This window comes from Bidens hawaiensis, unplaced genomic scaffold, assembly GCF_021521415.1.
Source record: "Bidens hawaiensis isolate Kalapana, Puna unplaced genomic scaffold, B.hawaiensis_p1.1 tig00008125_1, whole genome shotgun sequence".
In the NCBI taxonomy this organism is placed as follows: domain Eukaryota; kingdom Viridiplantae; phylum Streptophyta; class Magnoliopsida; order Asterales; family Asteraceae; genus Bidens; species Bidens hawaiensis.
This window is the reverse complement of record NW_027491578.1, coordinates 138,265-163,221: the sequence shown is the minus strand read 5'-3', so window position 1 is coordinate 163,221 and position 24,957 is coordinate 138,265. Positions and strand designations below refer to the sequence as shown.

At 35.8% G+C, this 24,957-nt stretch overlaps 3 protein-coding genes across 6 annotated transcripts; all 3 read left to right on the top strand.

Moving 5' to 3' along the window:
• Positions 1 to 448: 448 nt before the first annotated feature.
• Positions 449 to 16,712, top strand: LOC143637134 (phenylcoumaran benzylic ether reductase Pyrc5-like). Of its 2 annotated transcripts, none has more exons than XM_077104583.1 (5): positions 449 to 697; positions 806 to 940; positions 1,198 to 1,435; positions 16,128 to 16,331; positions 16,420 to 16,712. In XM_077104583.1, the coding sequence occupies exons 1-5, from the start codon at positions 515 to 517 to the stop codon at positions 16,584 to 16,586; spliced, it is 927 nt and encodes a 308-aa protein (XP_076960698.1). In that variant the 5' UTR covers positions 449 to 514; the 3' UTR covers positions 16,587 to 16,712. The 2 variants fall into 2 exon arrangements, with proteins under 2 accessions (XP_076960698.1, XP_076960697.1); XM_077104582.1 differs by lacking the exons at positions 16,128 to 16,331; positions 16,420 to 16,712 and adding exons at positions 1,831 to 2,034; positions 2,121 to 2,810.
• A 734-nt stretch (positions 16,713 to 17,446) lies between these two features.
• LOC143637133 (phenylcoumaran benzylic ether reductase Pyrc5-like) lies at positions 17,447 to 19,535 on the top strand. The gene is made up of 5 exons (XM_077104581.1): positions 17,447 to 17,865; positions 17,966 to 18,100; positions 18,298 to 18,535; positions 18,893 to 19,096; positions 19,189 to 19,535. Exons 1-5 carry the CDS (start codon positions 17,683 to 17,685, stop codon positions 19,359 to 19,361), a joined length of 933 nt encoding a protein of 310 aa, XP_076960696.1. The 5' UTR covers positions 17,447 to 17,682; the 3' UTR covers positions 19,362 to 19,535.
• A 1,358-nt stretch (positions 19,536 to 20,893) lies between these two features.
• LOC143637098 (uncharacterized) lies at positions 20,894 to 24,674 on the top strand. Of its 3 annotated transcripts, none has more exons than XM_077104551.1 (10): positions 20,894 to 22,147; positions 22,237 to 22,338; positions 22,422 to 22,454; positions 23,083 to 23,260; positions 23,338 to 23,519; positions 23,610 to 23,737; positions 23,824 to 24,070; positions 24,148 to 24,222; positions 24,305 to 24,350; positions 24,489 to 24,674. In XM_077104551.1, the coding sequence occupies exons 1-7, from the start codon at positions 21,023 to 21,025 to the stop codon at positions 23,969 to 23,971; spliced, it is 1,896 nt and encodes a 631-aa protein (XP_076960666.1). In that variant the 5' UTR covers positions 20,894 to 21,022; the 3' UTR covers positions 23,972 to 24,070; positions 24,148 to 24,222; positions 24,305 to 24,350; positions 24,489 to 24,674. The 3 variants fall into 3 exon arrangements, with proteins under 3 accessions (XP_076960666.1, XP_076960665.1, XP_076960667.1); XM_077104550.1 differs by having other exon boundaries at positions 22,228 to 22,338; XM_077104552.1 differs by lacking the exons at positions 24,148 to 24,222; positions 24,305 to 24,350; positions 24,489 to 24,674 and having other exon boundaries at positions 22,228 to 22,338; positions 23,808 to 23,951.
• The last annotated feature ends 283 nt before the right edge of the window (positions 24,675 to 24,957 follow it).

Sequence of the window (24,957 nt, the reverse complement as noted above, 5' to 3'; positions counted from 1 at the left end):
TTTATCTCAAATCATGTTCCCTTTAGGGCAAAATTAATATACATATGCTATAAATTTTTAACAATGTATATGTGAACATACACCAATTATTGAATACACGATGGCACTAACACGACTGATAAAACATAAACTACTTAAAAATTCAAGTCGCTATACACAAATTCATAAATATTACGCGTAGTCTTCGCTTACTAATTCATTTAAAATGAGTATCTTAAATTTTTAATAAATCATGTTTCTTTCTAGATACCATTGGTTGCGTTTGTCAAGATGTCATCCACTGCTAATCTTCAACGGTCAGTTTTATCATTCGATGCATTTGGATGTGGCAATCTTAAAAAACAAGCTTATCATTGACAACAACTCACCAACAGTATATTATATTATTTAATATAATAATCACATAATGATTTCTATAAATACTATCTATGTCATGTATCAGCTTCTATAGCTCTCTTCTCATTAAAAAAGTAAAATCAACACTTAGTTTTTAAGGCCGGCAATTAATATCTCAATGGCACAGAAAAGCAAGATCTTGATCATCGGAGGGACCGGGTACATCGGAAAGTTCATCGTAGAGGCGAGCGCGAAAGAGGGAAACCAGACTTATGTTTTGGTCAGGGAAAGCACAACCACACATCCAGAAAAATCCAAGCTCATAGACAATTTCAAAACTCTTGGTGCCAATATTCTAATTGTAAGTAGAGCCTTAGTTTAGTTTGTGTGATGATAATCCTGTTTTTCGTGACCATTTTAAGGCATTTATAAGGCAAATTAATATATGATTTTCTTGAACCATTTTCAGGGAGATATTAATGATCATGAAAGTTTAGTGAAGGCAATCAAGCAAGTCGATGTAGTGATCTCGACGGTAGGTGGTGAACTGATAGCTGATCAACTCAAGCTCATTGCAGCAATTAAAGAAGCAGGAAATGTTAAGGTAATTATAGATTTGTTTATGCATAAATAGTTGACTAGTTGATTATATAATTTGACCTTCTAAGTTGGATCTTTTCTAGCTTATTCGTTTTCGTTTAGTTGGTGCAAGTACGAGTCCGATGGCTCAAGTATGAATCCGATGGCTCTAGATCTACTTAGTATCATAATTAACCAATACTTTTGATACAGTCCGTTGGCTCATGTATGCTCTAGATGTACTCAATACATACTTAACCAATACTTATAATATTTATGCAGAGATTTCTACCTTCGGAATTTGGAACCGATGTTGACCATGTCAATGCGGTCGAACCAGCGAAGAGCATCTTTGCGGGCAAGGTGAGCATTCGTAGAGCTGTCGAAGCCGCAGATATCCCGCACACTTTCGTTGCCTGCAATGGTTTTGCAGGCTACTTTTTACCAAACTTGGGGCAAATGGACACATACACCGCCCCTAGAGAGAAGATCACCATCCTCGGAGATGGAAACCCCAAAGGTACATCATTAATGTATAATGTGTAAGTCATAAAGCAACGGGCTCTACTACATAGAATCAGAGTCGAGTCAACCTTTCAGGGAGTATAAATCGGATTTTAAAGTTTGTACTTTTCATAATAAAAATAATTTGGCACACATATTGAATTCGTAGCGATTTTAGTATATAGAATAGTATTCCTGTATATCTTTTTGTCCACACATAAAAAATCAACGAAGTTAAATCCTAAAAAACTGCAGGCATAAATATACTGGTGCAATACTTTTATAGTTGTATACATCAAAACTGATATATTCACTTCATTGTTTAGAGATCATTCAGTTCTTTGTATAGAGATCATACCAAAAGACTACTAAGAGAGAATTTATTAATGTCTTTATATTGTTTTTATCTAGCTGTTTTCGTCAAAGAAGAAGATATAGCTTTGACTACCATCAAAGCAGTAGATGACCCGCGTACATTGAACAAGACATTGATTTTCAGACCTCCGGGCAACACATTGTCATTTAATGAAATTGTTTCCATTTGGGAGAGCAAGATTGGCAAGACCCTCGAGAAAACATATGTTCCTGAAGAACAAGTTCTCAAAAATATCCAAGGTGAGTTTGATCTTAGAACACGTTTAATTAAAACGAGTTGACTCAAAAAAATATTTGTTGGAAAATAATAAGTTGCTATCTTGCAGAGGCTCCATTTGGGTTAAGCATTCTTTTGTCCATAACACATTCTGTATTGATTAATGGAGACGGGACAAACTTCGAGATTGAACCTTCGTTTGGTGTTGAGGCTAGCGAGCTTTATCCAGAGATAAAATACACCACTATTGATGAGTATCTTGCTAAAATTGCATAAAAGTATCACTTTCATGTATCAGAACAATGATTGTTAATGATTATACTTTTCCTTGTTGAAAGACTATGATGTTGTTTTTTTGGATTTTGAATAAGTTACACATTTGTAATGGTTAGGTGTTTGCATATCATATCTTAATTTCTATCCCTATTTTTAAAACCTGAATTACTTCTTATGGCCATGTGGTAGCGATAAATCTCCATGATGGGGAGTAGTCCATGGTTTAAGGCTTTGTCGAATGCCAAATATATTTTCTTGAAATTGAATTCTATGTTAATAAAATAAAGGAAGTTGTCTGGACATTTGGTAGCGATAAATCTCCCGCACCAGACTGGGTTAGCTTTGGTTTTATAAAAAAATTTGAGATTTAATCCTGGTTGATGCATGTGTGTAACTTTGTTCATCAATTCTTTAGTGATTCTTGTATTTCGAATGGGTGCAATTCTTCGTTTATTACTATGATTCGAAAGTTACGAGTCTGATGTTGGTTAATGACTTTACACATATTAGTTTGATCGGTGTTAATTAATGATCGACTTTTGACATGTTGGTTTGATCAGTGCTGGTTAATGACTTTAGACATTAGTTTAATGTGTGTGTATTATAAAATTATACTAATATGAGGACTAAGGTAATGGATTCAGTTGTTATTTCTTAGTAATCACCTTTCATTATGGGTTGTACGTCAGTTTGTTGGTCCTCTTATAATGAATGAGTTTGTGGACCTGTTCAAAGAAAATGAGAAAAAGAAAGTCAGAAAACAATCGATGACTTTCAAGATTGATTTAGAAAAAGTTTACAACTTTGACTTTGTTTGTTGGGTCAACTTAGAGAAAGTTACGAAGCTACTAAGATTTGGACATAAATGGATTGGATTGATTAGGGGAAGTCTTAATTATGCAAGGTCTCCTTTTTACTTTTGTTTATTCTTGTCAATTGTTATGGAGGGACTCCGCATGGAGGCAGGGTTATTTAAAGATATTCAAGTTGGAGGGGATAACTTACATTTATCTCCTACTAAAAAATTGACTTAACGGAACATATATTTCACAAAAACAATTATATTAGGTAAAGTTGCTTTAGACCTAGCTAATGCAACATTTTTGTTGGATAATGCAACTGTTTCTTTCAAATTATATTATCTAACAAAAAGTTTACATTATGTCTAATGCAACTTCACATAATGTAACTGTTTTTGTAAAATAAAAATTGTCTTAGGGCATGATCTTAAGATAATATTTGGTCCGAGGACTCTGCATTGCTTCTTTTTGGATTTTGGGTTGAAGAGTAATCTTCATAAATCTAATCTTATTGGTATTGATTGAAACATTTGCTTCTATGACGGGGCGTAAATCTCAAAAGATTTCATTTATCTATTTGGGTTTACTGTTGAGAACGATTCTAGCTAAGGTTGAAGGATGTGTTAACTATTGATAAGTTCAAGATGAAACTTTTGAAATAGAAAGCTTCAATGCTTTATATTGATGGTCAGGCTACTTTGATTACTTCGGTTTCAAGAGCACTTTCTTGTGTACTAAATGTCCTTGCTTTGGATGTCGTCTCCGATTATGAGAGGCGATTCATTCCAGAATCTTTTGGGGTGACACGGGTGGCAGGGGAATACACTGGGATCAGTTTGTTCTTCCAAATGTAGTAACAAGTCTTGATTGAATTCTTGTGTTCCAAGAAACGTAAATTTTTTAGTGGAAGTTGTTTGTTTCGTTTAATCTTGATAAGAAAGGGGTTGATGTTCCTTTAATTATCTTTGGTTTCTTCAAGGTTATATCTATACCTTCCAAGTTCTAAACGGCCTGAAGATCTTGTTTAGTGTTTGATTGAACCGAAATGAAGGCCTCGAATAAAAAGTTGTGGAGGCTAATAAGCAAAGTATTGGAATGAGGTGGTGTTTTGGTCTAACGAGCAAAGAAATGAAACGAAATTGAAGAAGACATTGTTATTTTCTCTCTCTTTCTCTCTCCTTTTTTTTGTTAATAGCAAAAGAAAATTCATTTTTAAGTGAATCAAGGGGTTAAAAAATTCACTTATGTTTATGTATTTTTTGTTTTTCCGAAGGTGCTAGTCATGTTTGTTTAATATGTCCGTTGTTAAAAAAAGGTGCAGGAAAATTACATTATATTATTATCCCGGCATTATCTTTGAAGTTTCCTTTTGTTCTTTCAACGATTAAAGAGCAATATAGTATTACAAACAAATTGATGGATTTAAAATAATGAATTGTTTAATTAATTACAAAAATGTGGAATTACTTGAATGTCGTGCATTTTACATGATTACGCATATTCTTGTTACTATTGTAAAAAGACATTTTATATAATTAATTCTTAATTAAACTTATTGAACCAAATGTTATGTTATAACATTGAATCAAAGACAAAAAGATTGTTATTGAGTATTGACTTATTGTTTAAAAAAATGATCATTAGGAAGGAAAAAAAATACAAAAAAAGGGCCTATTTCACTTGAAATAAATAAATAATACAGTTTGAAAATAATATATATAAAAAGAAAACTATTTCAGATCATGTTCACTTTAGAAAAATATTATATTTGCCATATATTTTTAACTACTTTTAGAGATCGTGTAACACACGGGGTTATTCAAATTTACAAGTAAAGAAAATAATTGTATAATGTATATGAAAAAATGTATTATATATATGCTTATATCTATACTGTGTGTATAAACTGATTTTATTTATGTCACAAAATGATTTTTTTTAAATAAACTTAATAAAAAATGACATGCAAAAGCGTACCCGAGCACATTCCTTTTATTGAAACTTTCATTGTCAGTTTCATATATGTATACTTGAAAGAATCCAGGAAGAAAATTTATCATACAACAGTTATACAATAGTAGTTCTGACCACTCAACTTAAATACTGAAGGAGCGTTACCTGTATTGATGTATTTATCAATTTACATCCCATAGAAGGAAAGAAGAACATTAACTTATAACGACGGATTTTCTTCGAGAACTATGTTTTTTTGAGCGAAACCATGAAAAAGATTTTAATAAGTTTGACAACATAAAAAACATGTTAACCCATTAAATTTGTGAATAGTTTGCTTCATTTGAGCATAGTTTTGCATGACATGTTTCCCATACAATGTTCTGATCATCATTGAAGGAAAAGTTAATGCTGACACAAATGTTTTAAATTTGATACAAGTTATAAACATTGATAAGCCTGGGTGGCATGTCGTAAGTGTTCACTATCTATTTTTAAATTTTAATAGTCGAGGGAAAAATAGCTCATTTACTAAATCCTGAACTTTTTGATTTTTTTTTCCAAAAATGTCATTGGAAAATAAATTTGAAACCCAAATCATGTTTAAAATTCTAACTTTCATCTGTTTGACATTTCAAGTCAACACTTCAACCCGTATCAAATTTGACGATTAATCTATTCGCGTTCTCAAACGTTTAAAGATACTTAGATTTCTCATTTTTGACACATAACAAATTATGGCCCAAATGTAGTTAACCTGTACCAAACAATTTATCACCAATCTTTTACTTTAAAAACCAAATATAAGTTCCACAAAACCCGAAACAATCCTTGATAAAAAAAACTAGAAAATTAAATATGATAAATTTTGTTATATATGAAAGTGATAGGTATATATATTTACTAAATTAACCGAAAAATAAATTGATAGATTAAAGCATATATTTATACTTTATAAATTTATATAACAATTTACAATAAAATAATAATAATAATAATAATAATAGATAAATGGATTGATTTTAAAAAATGGATAAACTTTTAAGCATAGAAAGTGATTTAATAATTTAAAAAATTACTTTGTAAAATGAAAGCATGTTCGAGTTTTGTGTTTCTTTATAATCTTCACCAATATACATAATAAAATATGTTAATGATAATATTTGAAATTATATATTCTTTTCAATCTTAAACAAACATGGTTTGTTATTAATTTTTGAATTTCACCAAGTATTTTGAAATATATAGTAAAATAATATATTAATATTTATTTTTATAAATTATAAAAATGTATAAATATAATATAAATAATATGTAAAATGAAAGTGAATATGAACATATATTAGAGTCAATTAAGATATTAGTATTGAAGGAAAAAAGGTTATGAATATAAACTAATATGTGTCATAATTATTTTAATTTATTAGAATATAAGTGTATAGATTTTAATTGTATGGGAACAAACACATGTGAATACACGACGGCCGGCAGGAACACGCATGATAAACGTAAACTACTTAAAAATTCAAGTCGCTATACCCAGAATTCATAAATATCATGCTTTCAGATTCAAAATTCGCTATACACGTTGATCCATCTGATCATATATACTATTTTTTTAATTTTTAATATTTTCTAAACCATGTTTCTTTCTAGATGGTTGCATTTTGTCACCCTCCACTAATCTTTAAGGGTCAACCTTATCATTCTATGCATTGTGGCAATCTTAAAAAAAGCTTCATCATTGACAACGTACAACTCACCAACAGAATACTTTATTTAATATAATAATCACATAATGGTTCCTACATATACTATGCCATGTATCAACTTCCATAGCTCTTTTCTCATTAAAAAGGTAAAATCAACTACTTAGTTTTGAAGGCCGGCAACTAATATCTCAATGGCACACAAAAGCAAGATCTTGATCATCGGAGGGACCGGGTACATCGGAAAGTTCATCGTAGAGGCAAGCGCGAAAGAGGGAAACCCGACTTATGTTTTGGTCAGAGAAGGCACAACCACACATCCAGAAAAATCCAAGCTCATAGACAACTTCAAAACTCTCGGTGCCATAATCAGTGGCGGATTCAGGAATTTTTTTGGGCGGTGCACTACTTTTATATGTTTCAATTTCACCGAGTCGGGTATATAAAATTCCGGGTCGGTTTGAGGTTCGGGTCGGTTTGATGGTTCGGGAAAAGTTCATTACATAATAAAAATACGATAAAATAATAAAAGAGACACTGTCATTAGAAATTAAAACCAATAATCTAACAAACTAAAACTAAATTTAACAAATAGCTTAACAATTAAGTAGTTAACACTTAACAATTATGAACAATTAACATTTAACAATGAATTATTACCTTCAAAGTGGGAGGATTCGAGACTCCGAGTAAGAGTAGGCAGTGGCAGGAGGACGGGGATCAAAGACGGGCTGAGTGGCTGATAGAGTGATAGACTCACTGATAGGGACGGCGTTGCGGTTGGTCAGGGGTTGTGCGGGGCAGGCGGGCAGCGGGAGTGGCTGAGGGAGGCTGCTGGCGCCGGCGGACGGCGGTGGACGGTGGTCAGTGGCTGAACTCTAAGTGTAAACTGGTCTGCTGACACTGCTGTTGCCTGTTTGCGAAGAGAGGCGCTGCTTTGCTTATGTTTGTTATAAAAAACCCTAACAACAGTTAGGGTAACTTAGTAAGAAAAAAAAAACTATAAAAACGGGAATAGAACCTGCGACCTCCGGGTTACAAAACCCACAAACTACCAGCCGGGCAAGCACTTTATATGTTTTTAAAATGGTTCCTGTATAATTTATAGGGTGGTTCCTTTATTATTTTCTATATATAAATACACTATAATTTCGAAACTCGAAACTCGGGTGGTTCCGCGGAACCACCCGTTACTACCGTAGATCCGCCCCTGGCCACAATTCTTATTGTAAGCAGACCCTTTAATATTTATGTTTGGTCAGAGAAGGCACAACCACAAATTACTTTGCCACCTTTGCCAAAAGGTAACCCACAAGTTAATATGATGACTACTGCATGTACAAATAACAATACAAACCCTCCTTGGCTTATGGATAGTGGTGCTTCTCACCACATCACAAATGACTTAAATGCCTTGTCACTTCATGCCCCATATGATGGCACCGAGGAACTCATCATTGGTGATGGTTCGTCCCTTAATATCACTCACGTTGGCTCTTTAACACTCTCTTTTGACAACATTTCCTTCACTTTACACAATGTTTTATGTGTCCCTTCTATATATCATAACATTATATCTATTTCTCGTTTATGCATTGATAACAACATACTAATACAATTTTTTTCTCATTATTTTGTTATCAAGGACTTCAAAACCCATCTACCTCTATTTCGGGGAACCGCTAGTCATGGGATCTATGAACTTCGACCCATCTCACCACCCGTTGCTTTCACTTTGAAGACCAATGAATCATCCTAGTGGCATCATCGTCTTGGACACCCGCATGCACAAGTGTTGAAACATTTATCTTTTTATATTCCGTCTGTTTCAAGTTTTTATGATTCATGTAATTCTTGTTGCATCAACAAGAGCCATAAAATTCCCTTTCATGATTCGTCTATTACGTCTAATGCACCATTGCAATTATTGTTTTTGGATGTTTGGTCTTCTCCCGTTACTTCTTTTGATGGCTTCAAATATTATATAATTTGTGTAGACCATTTCACAAAATACACTTGGATATACCCACTCAAACAAAAATCCGACTCACTTGTTACATTTATAAAATTCCAAAAACTAGTTGAAAATTTCTTTCACTCCAAAATTAAACAACTATTTTCTGACAATGGTGGCGAATACCTCAAACTCGCCCCCCATCTCGCTTCATGTGGTATTTCTCATCTCACCTCCCCGCCACACACACCCGAACACAACGGCTATGCCGAGCGACGCCATCATCACATAGTCGAAACGGGTCTCACCCTCCTTTCTCATGCGAAAATGCCTTTAAAAGGCCACTCGCATTCACTACCGCCACTTATTTGATCAACCATTTACCCACGACAACACTTCAAAACGACTGCCCCTTTTTCGTCTTTTCCAAACACAACCTAATTATAATAAACTTCATAATTTTGGTTGTCTTTCTTACCCTTGGCTCCACCCATACTCCACTCACAAACTTCAACCTAAATCCAAACCATGTGTATTTGTCGGTTACTCCGCCACTCAAAGCGCTTATCACCTTCTTGACCCTCAAACCAACAAAATATATACATTACGTCACGTTCATTTTGTGGAAACTACTTTTTCATATGAAATTTTATCCACTCAACCTACACCACCATCTCCTCACCCAGATTCTTGGCTCCCTCTCACAGTCCATATCATTTCCTCACCACCCTCTCACAACTTATCATCTTCACAAAATCCAATTTTTACAATTCCACCCCTTCTGATCCTTTGAGCTCCACTTCACCCACTATCAACTACCATCCACCACCTATTACACATTCTAACAATACAACTCCCTTAACCGATTCTCAACCCAACCCTTCACCGCCCACTAACTCTAGACCTAACACTCGTTCCGTCCGTAAACCAAATCCTAAATATCATAATAATGATTTTGTTCTTTATAATGCCACTCCTCAACAACCTCTTGAGCCTTCCACTGTCACACAAGCTCTAAAGCATCCTCACTGGCGCAAGGCAATGCAAGAAGAATTCGATGCATTACAGCGTAATAATACTTGGTCCTTAGTTCCTTTTGAATCCGCGCCCAACCTTGTTGGTTGCAAATGGGTTTTCCGAACTACATTCAAACCTGATGGAACGGTCGACCGACTCAAAGCTCGACTTGTCGCCAAAGGTTTCCACCAACGCCCCTGTCTCGACTATGTTGAAACGTTTAGTCCGATCATTAAACCCGCAACTCTCCGCCTCATTCTCTCACTAGCCACATGTCAAAATTGGTGTCTACGTCAACTCGATATCAATAACGCCTTTCTACAAGGAAGATTAACCGAAGCCGTTTTTATGTCCCAACCTCCTGGCTTCGCCGACTCTTCCTTGCCCAATCATGTGTGCAAACTCAATAAAGCCATTTATGGACTTCGTCAAGCCTCACGAGCTTGGTACAATGAGCTCAAGTCCTACCTTCTATCCATTGGCTTCAAACCCACTATCTCTGATCCATCTCTCTTTGTTAACCACTCTATACACACTCCTATTTTCCTTCTCGTATATGTCGATGACATAATTATTACCGGACCAAACTCTTCTCTAATCAACTTTTTCATCACTACTCTTGCTACCCGTTTTTCCCTAAAGGATCTCGGATCTCTCTCTTATTTCCTTGGTGTTGAAGTCATCCCTCACACCAAAGGCTTATTCCTATCACAATCCAAATACATTCTTGATATGTTAAACGAGCTAACATGAGTGATTGCAAGCCGGCATCCACCCCAATGTCCTCCTCGGAACACCTCACCAAAACCGATGGCACACCCCTACCGTCGCCTACTAATTATCGTGCATTTGTAGGAGCCCTACAATACCTATCCTTAACCCGACCCGATGTGGCATTTGCAGTTAATAAGCTCTCACAATTTATGCACTCTCCAACTGATTTGCATTGGGCAGCACTTAAGCGATTATTACGATATCTGCATGGTACCATGCATCATGGCCTCCTTTTAAAACGGCACTCACCTTTACAACTTCATGCTTTCACCGATGCGGATTGGGCGAGTGACAAATCCACTTATCGTAGCACTACGGGCTACATTGTTTACTTGGGTGCCAACCCGATCGCATGGAGCTCTAAAAGGCAACCGACTCTAGCTCGTTCCTCTACTGAAGCTGAGTTTCGGGCCATTGCATCTACCACTACTGAAGTACAATGGATCATTTCTCTCTTATCCGAACTAGGTTGTCAGCCTACTATCACACCCGCCATTTTCTATGACAATTTGAGTGCCACACATTACTCGGCCAACCCGGTTTTCCACTCGCGTATGAAGCATCTTGCACTTGACTTTCATTTCGTACGTGAAAAAGTACAAGCAGGAACGATACGGGTCACACACATTGCCGGAGATGATCAACTCGCCGATGCCCTAACCAAACCACTGTTGAAGCCAAGGTTTCATAACCTTGTGTCCAAGATCGGCCTAATTTCGCGAACGTCCATCTTGCGGGGGAATATTAGTAATAAACTGAGCTTCCCTCCAAAAGAATAACACACACATTTTGAATTTTGAATTATTTTCTTATTTATGGTTTATATTATACATTTATTGTAGATTGCTATTTCCATTGTAAATCTTCTATTGTTGGCATGTACTTTGTATATAATACAATTCATATCAATGAGAATAATATAACAATTGAATACCTTTAATAGACTCTTGATCCCGTCAAATATTCTGCATTTAAAGACTCTCATTTTAACACTCCCCCTCAAGTTGAAGAGTGGGATTTCCAATGTTCAACTTGATTAGACACTCGCTCAATATTCTTCCGTTTACTGATTTTGTTAGTATGTCCGCGAGTTGATCTTTTTACTAGACGAAAGGGATCTCTAATATTCCTGTCTCTATCTTCTCTTTAATAAAATTTCTGTCAACTTCTATATGCTTTGTTCTATCATGTTGTACTGGATTTTTTGATATTTGGATTGCTACTCTGTTGTCACACATGATTTTCCTAGCTTTGAGTGGGGGAAAACCAAGTTCTATTAGAAGTTTTTGTATCCACAAAATTTCTCCCAAACCTCTTGCTATTCCCCGAAACTCTGCTTCTACGCTGGACAAAGCTACCACTTTTTGCTTCTTACTTTTCCATGTAACCAAATTTCCTACGACCAAGGTAAAGTAGCCTGATGTAGATCTCCTATCACCTTTATCTCCTGCCCAGTCAGCATCAGTATATACCTGTATGTCAAGGTGCCCATTTACTTTGAACAGAACACCATGACCAACTGTCCCTTTAAGATATTTGATAATCCTCCATACAGCTTCCATATGAGTAACTTGAGATTGGTGCATGAATTGGCTAACCACCCCTACAGCATATGCTATGTCAGGGCGGGTATGAGATAGATGTATAAGCTTCCCTACCATTCGCTGATAGCTTTCCTTATCTGTTAGTTCTGCTCCTTCTTCCATATGAAGGCCATGATTGACCATCATGGGTGTCTCTACCGGCTTGCATTCCAACATTCCAATTTCTGCCAAAAATCAAGTATATATTTTTTCTGACAAATGAAGATGCCTTGTTTGGACCTAAGAACTTCTATTCCAAGAAAGTACTTAAGCCTTCCCAAGTCTTTCATTTCAAACTCTGTGAACAAATTTTTCTTTAACTTTATCATCTCTTCTTCATCGTCTCCTGTAATAATCATGTCATCAACATAAATAATCAAACAGGTCACGCGTTTACCTCTTCGTTTAAGGAAAAACATATGATCTGAGTTGCTCTGTTTAAAGCCATATTGTTTCATAGCTAAAGTAAATCTGCCAAACCAAGCACGAGGTGACTGCTTGAGTCCATAAAGAGATTTCTTTAGCTGGCATACCTCCCCTCTTTTAAAATCTTTTGTGAACCCTGGTGGTCTCTCCATATACACTTCTTCTTTTAATTCTCCATGTAAGAACGCATTTTTTACATCAAACTGATGCAGTGGCCACCCCTTATTTGCAGCTATTGAAAAAAGGACTCTAATTGTGTTAATCTTAGCAACCGGAGAGAACGTTTCACAATAATCTATGCCGTAAGTCTGAGAGTACCCTTTGGCGACAAGCCTGGCTTTATATCTTTCAATGGTTCCATCTGGTTTGTGTTTTATGGAGAATACCCAACGACAACCTACTGACTTCTTCCCGGGTGGAAGATAGCATTTTTCCCAAGTGTTGTTTTTATTGAGTGCTTCCATCTCGACATCCATGGCTTCTTTCCAGTTCTTCGATTCTAGGGCTTGTTTTTCCGATGTTGGTATTTCTTCAGAGTATATGGATGAAACAAAGGCTTTGGCTTCTTTTGACAAGTTTCCTTCAGCTATATTAGCTATAGGATATTTGGAATTTCTTATTTCTTTTTCTGGAGTAAATCGTTTAGGAGGCATTCCTCTATTTTCCCTTGGTGGAAGAACATATCTTGCTGGTGTTGTTTCTTGACTCGGTTCACTTTGTTCTTCTTGTAAAGGTATATTCTCTTCTGCTTGAACAGAATCCTCATGTTCAATAGCTGTCTCATCATCAATTTTGTTAGTAGCATTATCGTTATTTCTATGGATTTGTGAATTGATTACCTCGGGCATCAAGTTAGGGAGATCTTGAGCATTAACACTATTGGGAGGTGCCAAGGATGGTGACTCTTGTGGACAAGGTGATGCTGCTGATTGGGTATTGTGATTAACTTCTTCAGATGACGCCACCCACTTTAACCAACTTAGAGTACCATACTCCTTTTCCTCCTGACTCCCTTTTTGGATGTAAAAATATTCGGTTTCGAGAAAGTCACAATTCATGGTGGTGAACATGTGACGTTTTTTGGGATTGTAGCATCGATATCCTTTTTGATCAACTCCATAACCCAGGAAAACACATTTTTCAGCACACAGATCAAGTTTGGTACGCTCTGTCTTGGGTACATGGACAAAGACAGAACATCCAAAGACCCGAGGTTGAAGCGTAAGGGCAGCCGGTAAATTGGTAACCTCGGACAAGGCTTGGAGAGGGGTTTTGAGTTTAAGGGCGTTGGTTGGTAGGCGATTTATGAGATAGGTAGCAGTGGCAAGAGCCTCAGGCCAGAAGGATTTTGGGACTTAGGATTCAATTAGAAGAGCGCGAGCTATTTCTAGGAGGATACGATTTTTCCGTTCAATAGTACCGTTTTGTTCAGGGGTATGTGTGCATGATGTTTGGTGAATCATGCCTTTGTTTTGAAAAAAAATGTTTCATGGAATTGTTCACAAATTCGCTTCCATTATCAGATCGTAGGATTTGGATTTTTCTTTGAAATTGTGTTTCGACCATGGTATAAAACATGCTAAATATATCAAATACTTCAGATTTATTTTTTTAAAAATATATCCACGTCATTCGGGTACAATCATCAACAAATAGTAAAAAATACCGAAAATGTTGCTCCCCCATAATAGGAGCAGGGCCCCACACATCCGAATGAATCAATGAAAAAGGTATGTCAACTTTCGTATTGTTTGGTTTATAAGTTGATCTGTGGTTTTTTGCTAGCACACAAGTTTCACAATTTATTTTATTATTTGAAGGAAAAAGTTTGGGAAATAAAATATGTAAATAACCAGTGGAAGGATGTCATCACCATGCTTCCCGGCTTGTAGTTCCATGAGCTAGCATCGCCGAACCCTGTTGAGTCACCTCGTCCACATAGTACAATCCTTGACGCTCAGTGCCACGCCCAATAATCACTCCCGTCCTGATATCCTGTAAGATACAAAAAGTGAGGTGCATCATGACTGTACAATTCAACTCTTTAGTTACATGATTGATGGATAATAATTTATGTGATAGTGACGGAACATAAAGACAGTTTGAGAGTTTAAGTGTCGGGGAGATTTCAATAGTTCCTCCCCCATTTACATAAGCCATTCCCCCATTAGCTGTCTGAATGTGTGTTCTTCTTGGTTTAGATTGAGATATAAAATCAGATATATCAAATGTCATGGTGTCGATAGCACCACAATCAAATATCCAAGTCTTGTCATTTTTTTGAAAATTTTGTGCTACACATGCTTTACCAATATTTTGTTGGTTACTGTGTGTAAAGACATAACTTTGAGGGTCTGTTTGTAACATACCACAGCCATGTGCATCTGATTGTGTCTTGTCACACTCATTTGGATATGTTATTATTTCATCAGAATTTTCTTTTGCACAACTTTTATCATAATTATTAAAGCATGTTCTATTAACTTTAAAAGGTACTGGTGGCCTCCGAGTTACCCACGGCGGCTGCCGCCTTTCCTTCTTCTATACCGACAGTTTTCCCCTTGTTGTATGTTACCGAGGATGTTTTGATGGGCTATCTCCTTTCGCATAGGCCGTCTCTACAGAGGGCAGAGGATCCCACCTGAGTATTTCCCTTTTAATCGGGTCATACTTCTGGTCTATGGCGTTAAGGAATTGGAAAAGTTTATGCTCGGATCTGAGTTTGTTGTAGGTGGCAATGTCATCGGATTTGGATCTCTTCGTTCAATCTCACCCCAGATACCCTGCATCACAATCCAAAGGTATGCCATTTTGCTTGAATTCACTTGCTTTGACATGGAGATCGAAAGTCTGGAGCTTATCCTTGCCGCTACTGTATGTAACCGCAAGAGCGTCCCATAATGTTTTTGTTGTCGGGAACTCTGTTAGGTTACTGGCTAAGGCTGTCTCAATATTTTGAATAAGCCATGAGAACACAACAAGATCATCTTGTTCCCACTGATCGAATTTTTCATCTGTATTTTCTGGAGGATCTTTGGTCAAATGGTCTAAAAAGGCTTTCGATTTCCCCCCTATGGCGACTCGTATCATTCGAGCCCATAGAGGGTAGTTTTGGCTTGTGAGATTTAGGCTGATTTTCAGGTTATCAGAGGGATTTGGTTTGGGGTTCTGGGTTTGAGTTTGGATATTGTTCTTAAGGAGATTGGCAATTTGGATGGCTAAATTGTTTTCTGTGTCTGACATGGTTGGTCACTGGTGGTAGATGATGAGCAGGTAACAATCCTAAGATCGTAGACACTACTTTGATACCATAATAAACGGTATAGAGGCTGATTTTAATTGTTTTATATCACTTGTATGTTAAAAATACAGAACTTGTTACAGTTTATAAAAGAAGACAACTATATAACCAAGGAAACACAATTAATTTTGCTGAAATCATGGCTGGTCCTTAGCTGCTATGTTGCTATGACTAAATCGGTCTAAACTGGGAAATGATGACTCTTGATCCCGTCAAATATTCTGCATTTAAAGACTTTCTCATTTTAACATATACAGAGATCATACCAAAAGCCTACTAAGAATGAATCTATTAATGTCGTTGTGTTGTTTTTTCCTATCTAGTTGTTTTTGTCAAAGAAGAGGATATAGCTTTGACTACCATCAAAGCAGTAGATGACCCGCGTACATTGAACAAGACATTGATTTTCAGACCTCCGGGCAACACGTTGTCGTTTAATGAGATTGTTTCCATATGGGAAAGTAAGATTGGCAAGACCCTCGAGAAAACATATGTTAAAGAAGAGCAATGTCTCAAAAATATCCAAGGTGAGTTCGATCAAAGAGCACGCTTATTTAAAACTTGTAGACTTAAATATATATATATTCCAGAAAATAATAAGTTGCTGTCTTGCAGAGGCTCCATTCGGGTTAAGCATTGTTCTGTCCATAATGCATTCTGTTTTGATCAATGGAGACGCAACAAACTTCGAGATCGAACCTTCGTTTGGTGTGGAGGCTAGCGAGCTTTATCCAGAGATAAAATACACCACGATTGATGAGTATCTTGCTCAAATTGCATAAAAGCATTACTTTCATGTAACAGAATAATCATTGTTTATGACTAAACTTTTCCTTTGTTGAAGCACTATGATGTTGTTTTCTAGATTTTAAATAAGTTACACATTTGTAATGATTCGGTGTTTAGTATTCACATATAATATCTTAAATTCAATCTCTATTCTTGATCCTTTATAAACCTGAATTATTTATTCATCAGAAAATCTAATGAATGATGGGGTCACATTCAGACATCATTTTACAGTTTGTTAATTCTACTTGTGCTCTTGTATATGCCCACGTTAACATGCATGAAATCTATGGAAATTAACATTTGATTTTTTTTATTTATTTTTTTTCACAAGAACCATGATGTTGTTAGCCTCATAATTGTCTATCAAGTTTGATTATAAAGTTAGGGTCAAAGGTGTAGTTATGAGAAAGTATGCTTAGTGCCGATTATGTATTTAGTAACAGATTAGAGACTCATTATGTAAATATTATAAATTAGATTAGGATTGTGCCGATCATGTAAACGACGCGTATGTACATCATCGGGCTATATATATCCGGTGATCACAATTGTAAACATCGAGTTCATGATCAATCAATAAAGATTTTGCTTCAGTTTCATCCCTTGTTCTTGTACATGATGTTGGAAAGATTAAATCAATCATCCCTTGTTCAGTTTGCTCATATAACCTTTACGGAGAGATTGGGGAGATGTTACTTACCAAGTATCCTTTACGGAGATATTGGTGATAGCATGGATGATGAAAAACCCAAATTTGTAGTTCAATTTTTTTGGTTAAGCAAGTTTCGCCTCCAGTTTCTTTGTTTCTAGTTCTTCTCATTGGCATACTGTTGATGATATATATACATGTAAATTGTTTCAATGATGATACTAAATAAATGTTAAGTTTTAGATGCTGAGATATGTTAAAAAGTATTTTGGAAGCAAATGCTGATGTAGCATTGGTCGCATTTGTCACCCTTCACCAGTTTTCAACGGTCAACTTTATCCTTCTATGCATATGTGTGTAAGTTTTCATAGCTCTCATCTCCTTAAAGAAGTCAAATCTACTAATTAATAATTAATTTTGAAGGCCGGGATATCTCAATGGCACAGAAAAGCAAGATCTTGATCATCGGAGGGACCGGGTACATCGGAAAGTTCATTGTAGAGGCGAGCGCGAAAGAGGGAAACCCGACTTATGTTTTGGTCAGGGAAAGCGCAATCACACATCCGGAAAAATCCAAGCTCATAGACAATTTCAAAACTCTCGGAGCCACAATTCTTATTGTAATTTGACCCTTTAATATTTGTGTGTTTGTTGTTTTATGAATTAATTAGTGGCATTTATGAGGCAAATTTGTGTGCTTAATTCATGAACCATTTTCAGGGAGATATAAATGATCATGAAAGTTTAGTGAAGGCAATCAAGCAAGTCGATGTTGTAATCTCGACAGTAGGCGGTGAACTGATAGCTGATCAAGTCAAGCTCATTGCAGCGATTAAAGAAGCCGGAAATGTTAAGGTAACTTTCAGTTTTGGTTAAATATCTAGTTGACTAGTTGATTGTACACTATGAACTTTTTCTAATCATGTTATACCCTTTTAGGTTGGATTATTACTGGCTTATATTTATTTTTGTTTAGTTGGTGCAAGTATATATGAGTCTGTTGGCTCTATATTAACTCAGTATCATAATTAACCTATACTCTATTTATGTAGAGATTTCTACCCTCCGAGTTTACAACCGATGTTGACCATGTCAACGCGGTCGAACCAGCGAAGAGCATGTTTGCAGGAAAGGCGAGCATTCGTAGAGCTGTCGAAGCCGCAGATATCCCACACACCTTCGTGTCATGCAATGGTTTTGCAGGCTACTTTTTACCAACCGTGGGGCAAATGGACACAAACACCGCCCCTAAAGAGAAGATAAGCATCCTCGGAGATGGAAACCCGAAAGGTACCCTCGTTAATGCATCACGTAATATTAGTCATAAAGCTAAGGACAGGGGTACATAGAACTAGAGTCGGCTCAACCTTTAAAATGACGCAATCACACATATGTAATTTGTTGCAAGTTTTAGTTAAAAGAATAGTATTCCAGAATATTACCTTATCAAAATCTAAAAATTAAACGAAGTTAAATCATATAAAACCAAAGGCATAAATATTAGGGGCCAAGCTCCAACCTTTTTTTCTATAGTCTAGATAGAACTAACATCAAATTCGATAAATTCACCTCATATTATAGAGATCATATCAAAAGACTACAAAGAAACAATCTCTTAATGACTTTGTGTTGTCTTATTCTATCTAGTTGTTTTTGTCAAAGAAGAGGATATAGCTTTGACTACCATCAAAGCAGTTGATGACCCGCGTACATTGAGCAAGACATTGATTTTCAGACCTCCGGGCAACACGTTGTCGTTTAATAAAATTGTTTCCATTTGGGAAAGCAAGATAGGCAAGACCCTCGAGAAAACATATGTTCCCGAAGAACAAGTTCTCAAAAATATTCAAGGTGAGTTCGATCAAAGAACACGTTTTACTAAAACGATGTGATTTTAAAGAAAAAAAATATATACCAGAAAATAATAAGTTGCTATATTGCAGAGGCTCCATTTGGGTTAAGCAAGATTCTTTTGTCCATAATGCATTCTGTATGGGTCCATGGAGATGGAACAAACTATGAGATCGAACCTTCGTTTGGTGTGGAGGCTAGCGAGCTTTATCCAGAGATAAAATATACCACGATTGATGAGTATCTTGCTCAAATTGCAAAATAGTATTTCTTTCATGTATCACAACAATCATTGTTAAATGTTAATGGTTATACTTTTCCTTGTTGAAACACAACGATGTTGTTTACTGGATTTTATATAATTCACACTTATGTAATGGTTGGTTGTTTAACATAAAAGATTCATGATTTTAGAGGAATTGTAGATTCTTGGAATAAATATGGGGTAAATTTTAATGGAATTTATTAGGATATACGTTTCTTGTAAAGCCATAGATGCCTAATGACTATCGAAACCACAATCACCTAATGACACTAAAATTTGCATACAGTAGAGAGCGTACGTACTCAGCATTATAGAGGTGCACAAATCGGTTTCAAACCCTAAACTGGGTTTTGGTCAACAAAGTCAAAACCGATTTATGGCCGGTTTTGGTTCGGCCTGAAACCAATTTCTTGACGTTTTACTACCGGTTTTGGTAGAGAGAATTGCCAACCGGTCCCGAACCTACAGTTTCAGTTGGTTCCAACCCAATTTCTACTTAATCGGTTTTAAACCGATTCGGTTTTCAAGTCGGTTAATCGCAAGGCCATCTTTGACCCCATACAGGGCTCGGCCGGCGTCGAGGGCATGGTCTCGATAAGAGTATGAATTTTTTATAAAAAAATTGTATATATATAATTTCTTTTAAACCTTATTAGTGAGAGTTTGATCAGCGAGGGTCTATCCATCCGTTTAATTTTGTTTTGTTTATCACTTAACTTGATTTTGTATATGTGTTATTTCTACAATAACTAAATAACTGTGTTTTGTTTATTTGTATTACAATTATCATCTATATTTTGAGAAGAAGAAAAATTATACAAGGGCCAATTTTTAGTACTCGTTTTGGGCATTCGAATTCTTGGTGACGGCCATTTTTTTTTACATCTCTACTAAGCAATGAATAGCATGGTTTCTAAATATTTTTGTAACTCTGATTTAAACCTCTGTATATATTTATAATTATGGATAATGGATAGAATATTATAATTATGGATAAATGATAGAATACAATAATCCTTAACGTACCTTAACGTACAAAAATACCTATATTCACGAAATTGATCCATGAAATCACATCCCAACATCTCGAATCATCAATGCATACCCAATTAATCATCGATTCACCGAAACAAACAGATTTGGATCGATAATCGATCAATTTTTTACTTTTCTTCACGAACCCCATTTTGAGTGTATTACGATTTTCTTGAGCGTTTTTGTATTTTGGCTTTTGAGTGTTTCGTTTTTGCCTTTGAGCGTTTGCTTTTGCCTTGAGCATGATTCGCATACATTAAGGATGATTGTACGTTAACCTGACTCTATAATTATGTGTGTTTGTAACCATCACATAAAATAGTACAATATCCCGAAGGCACCTTTTTTCACAGCTACAGACAAACCAGAATCTGATTAAAAACTATACTGTCTTTACCTATGCAATTACCCAACGACAGCATGTTCATGCTGATTGTATATTAACTGGTTTTAATCTCTAAGCCTGAATCCCACATTGTCTTCAACGATGTTTGCTTTGTAGACATCGATGTTTCTTGTTGCCAACCAAGTTTTTTATAATATTCATGAACCAGTTTGTTCTCCCTTGTAACTATTATTATTTTGGTCTAGAGTTTGTGGGTTTTTAGCTTATTAATTGTCTGCATATGGAGAGTCCAGAATCATATAGCAGAGTGTCGCGTAAGCATTCGTTATCGATCATGAAACATGGGAAAAGCGGATATGAACCGTCTGATACCGAAACTGAGTTACATGAATTTCCTTGGATTAAGTCCAATAAAAAGACCACAGAATTGGATTCTGATGAACCCGGGAACTTGAATCTATCAAGACTCACAAGAAGACACTCTTCAAAGTTTGATCCTCCAAGAAGACACAGCAAATCTCCCTACAAGTTTCGTAGAGGCGAGAATAGGAATTCTAGATCGCCAACTCCGGGCCCGCTTCCTCTTCCACCCGGAAGAAGTATCAGCCCTTTTTCAAAATCAGAACGTAGGAGGCGCGTTTCAACATTCATACCCGCTAGAGATGAAGATCTATCGGATAATGATGAAGAATCTGCTGCGTTTTATAATACTGGAAGTTCTGAAAAGCCGAGTTATGCGAGAACATTATCAGCACCTAGACTTAGATCAAGGGACAAAGATCAAAACTTAAAACATGATCAACGGCTGAAAAGAAGAGAAGGAAGAAGTAGAACGCCTCCATCGCGCAGAAGTATTACCCCACCGAAAGACAAAGAAGTTGAGATCAGTGAGACGGTTGCAAACGCAAAATTGGTCAAAAGTCCAGTACGACTTGCAACCAAACATTCTGTTCAATATGGTGACATTTCCTTCTCTCAAGATCATGCTGCAGTGTCAGCCCAGAATATTAAGACTAAAGGGTTGGAAAATCATCCCGGCCCGGATCCCAAATTATTCATAGAAAAAAAGGCCAAACCGATTCTGTGTTATAAGTTAAACCCCATTCCGAATCATAAAACTGCAGGTTTTAATATAAGAGATGTGAATGGGAAGTCGAACGGGAGTTATTGTACGTTTACTGCAAATAGGCGAAAAAGCCAGACAGATACTTGGTTTTCTTGCATAGGATGTAGTAAAAATTCCAAGAAGTCCCCAGAAAGATTAAGAGCATTCGATGAAGCTTCGTTTATTAAGAAGGCTTTTGTGGTTGAAAACTTAAGACGGTTTTGGGCGGATAAGTATCAACCTTTATCATTAAACGAGTTCACTTGCCATAAACAACAAGCACTGCAACTTAAACAACTGGTAAGTAGATTATGCGTATTCATTATTTTCTGAAATTATGTTTAAATTTTGGTTTTTTAGAATACCTTGTTTCGTTTTAGGCATCGCAGGAAATATTTCCACATATTATTTTGAAGGGACCTCGCGGGTCAGGGAAGAAAGCTTTGGCAATGGCTCTACTAAGTGAGATATATGGGGATGCTGCCCGGAATGTAATATTATGTTTATTTATAATAACAATTTTTAGCCTTTATGATTCATATACAGATACTTTAGATTGGCCTTCTTTTTGCAGGTATCTCATGATTTAAGATACTTCCAGATTCAGGTATTTGGCTAAGACCGAAGATAAAACATACAAGAGCTTGGATCTACATGTCTTTAATGCAGGGCTGCCAAACAGGTCGTGTTCATGGGTCGAACCCGACACGAACCTGAGAATCATGTCACACACACGAACCCCAACACGAGGCGTGCATTCACAGATTGACACAAATACAACCCGTTTAACCCAAAATTAGAATTTTATTAATAACAAATTGCAATTTATATACTAAAGTTCTAAATTTACAAATTATGTTTATTTTTTCAAAAGCAACGATGTTCAAAATAGGACAACTTATCTTTAAACTTTAAATAGATAGGCAAAAGCACACAAATAGTCGATGTTATTATGTAAACACATTTTAGAAAAAGAAAAATAAACTGGTTAAACGGGTCAACTCGCAGGGCACGACCCATTTAAATAAATGTGTTCGTGGTTTCGACCTGAAATTGACCCAAACCTGTTTAGGCTAAACCCAAACTACGAATTTCATGTTAGGTTCGTGTAGTGTCAGGAATTCACTAATAGTAATCAAGGGCGTAGCGATTGATACTTTATCTTCATTTTGCATCCTTACCTTTATCTAATTTCTCTCCGCGTGATTACATACATCTTATCTTATTGTTTTTAGGAAACAAGGTTGACTCAAGTAGCAGTTCCTGTAACATCAAGTCCTCACCATATAGAGCTAAACATGCACTTGGAAGCTAATGCTAGATATGCTCTTATGGCTTCAGTCAAACAAATAGGTAGTGATCATGCAGTTACTACTGAAACCAGTATAGCTAATTCAAAGCCAGATTATACAGGTACATTTATTTTAATAATTTGTTTAAACTAAAAGGTCCAATTTTTTAAGTTACACGTCCTATTGTTTTATCTACAGTAATGGTGCTTTATGATGTTGACAAAGCTGATGAAACCAGTCAAAACTTAATAAAGTGGATTATTGATTGCTATTCGGATGTTTGTAAACTGGTTCTTTGTTGTCAAGATGATGTCAGCATTCTTGAATCAGTGAAAACTCAGTGCCATATTATTAAGCTTGATGCTCCTGTAACTCGTGAAGTTAGTTCTATTAGTATAAAATAACTAAATATGTAGTTTATGCGGTTAAAGTTTCTAATTTTATCTAATTTCCCGTGCGTTAAATCTCAGGTCATGGAAGTACTTATTCAGATATCAAGAAAAGAGAAGTTGATGAAATTTGCCGCAAAGATTGCTAATAAATCCAAACAGAATTTGAGGAAAGCAATTATGGCTCTTGAAGCCTGCAAGTTTCACAAGTAAGATAACACATATTATGTTGATATATCTATATATGTAAAAAAAATATTGTTAGTCTTAATCTAAAAGTCAACCACATTTGCAGCTATCCATTTGTTGAAGATCAACCAATTGCAATAGGATGGGAAGATGTACTTATTGACCTCGCTTCCGGCATTTTAGCTGATCCGTCACACAAGAGGCAAGTTTATAAAATAAACTTTATACTTTTTAAAAACTTGATAAGAAGCTAGCTAACATCCTTAAACTTTGTTTTTATCAGACTAGTTCTCGCAAGGGGAAAACTACAGAAACTTCTGGTGGAGTTTGTTCATCCAAAACTTATTCTTCTGGTAAAACTACAACCTTTAATTTAATTTAATAAAATAATCATTTCAAAATTTGAAGTTACAATGGTTCCATTATGCAGAAACTCATTGAGCAGTTCCTTAAGGGAGTTGAAGTTAATATCAAAAGGGAATTATATTATTGGCATGGTTATTATGTAAAGTTCTTGTTCATTTACCAGAGTTATATGTTATTTTTGGTCAAATATATTTTGACTTAAAGTTAATGCCAACCTACAGGATAAGAGACTCCCAACTGGAACCAATGCCTTACTAAAGCTAGAAGGTAATAAAGATAAATAGTAAATACTTCCTATATAACTTATGTGATAAATGAATGCATGAAATTGATATAAAGTTAAAAGTTGTGCTACAGTACCTTATGTTTTTTAAAGTTGTTTGTATATGTTTCCTGCTCCTGCAGAGTTTGTTGCAAAATTCATGAGTATACACAGGAAGACTTTACATAATCATCAGTGATTGAATCTCGAGGTCGCATGAATAACAAGAAGTAGAGGGTCGTTTATTTTGTCTTTGATTTTTAAGTGTAAACATAAAGTTGACCCGATTGTTATGAAGTTGTGAGTTTATGTTACCAATTTGTAACTCTTAGATAAATAGAAGGATTTTTGTTATTATGATTGATTGAATAATAAAGAGATACAAGATAGCCCATTATATAGGGAATAAAGCTACATATTACTACCATCTAAAAATATAAAATACAATAAACGTTTTAACAGTCCCCCGCATGCTAATGGCAGGAACGACCTGAAGCTTGGACGTTAGAAGGAGAAATCGTTGTGATGGTAGAAGCTTTGTGAAAATGTCAACTATTTGATCACTTGTGGATATAAACTAAACATTCAGTTTGCCTTGCGCTACCTTTTCTC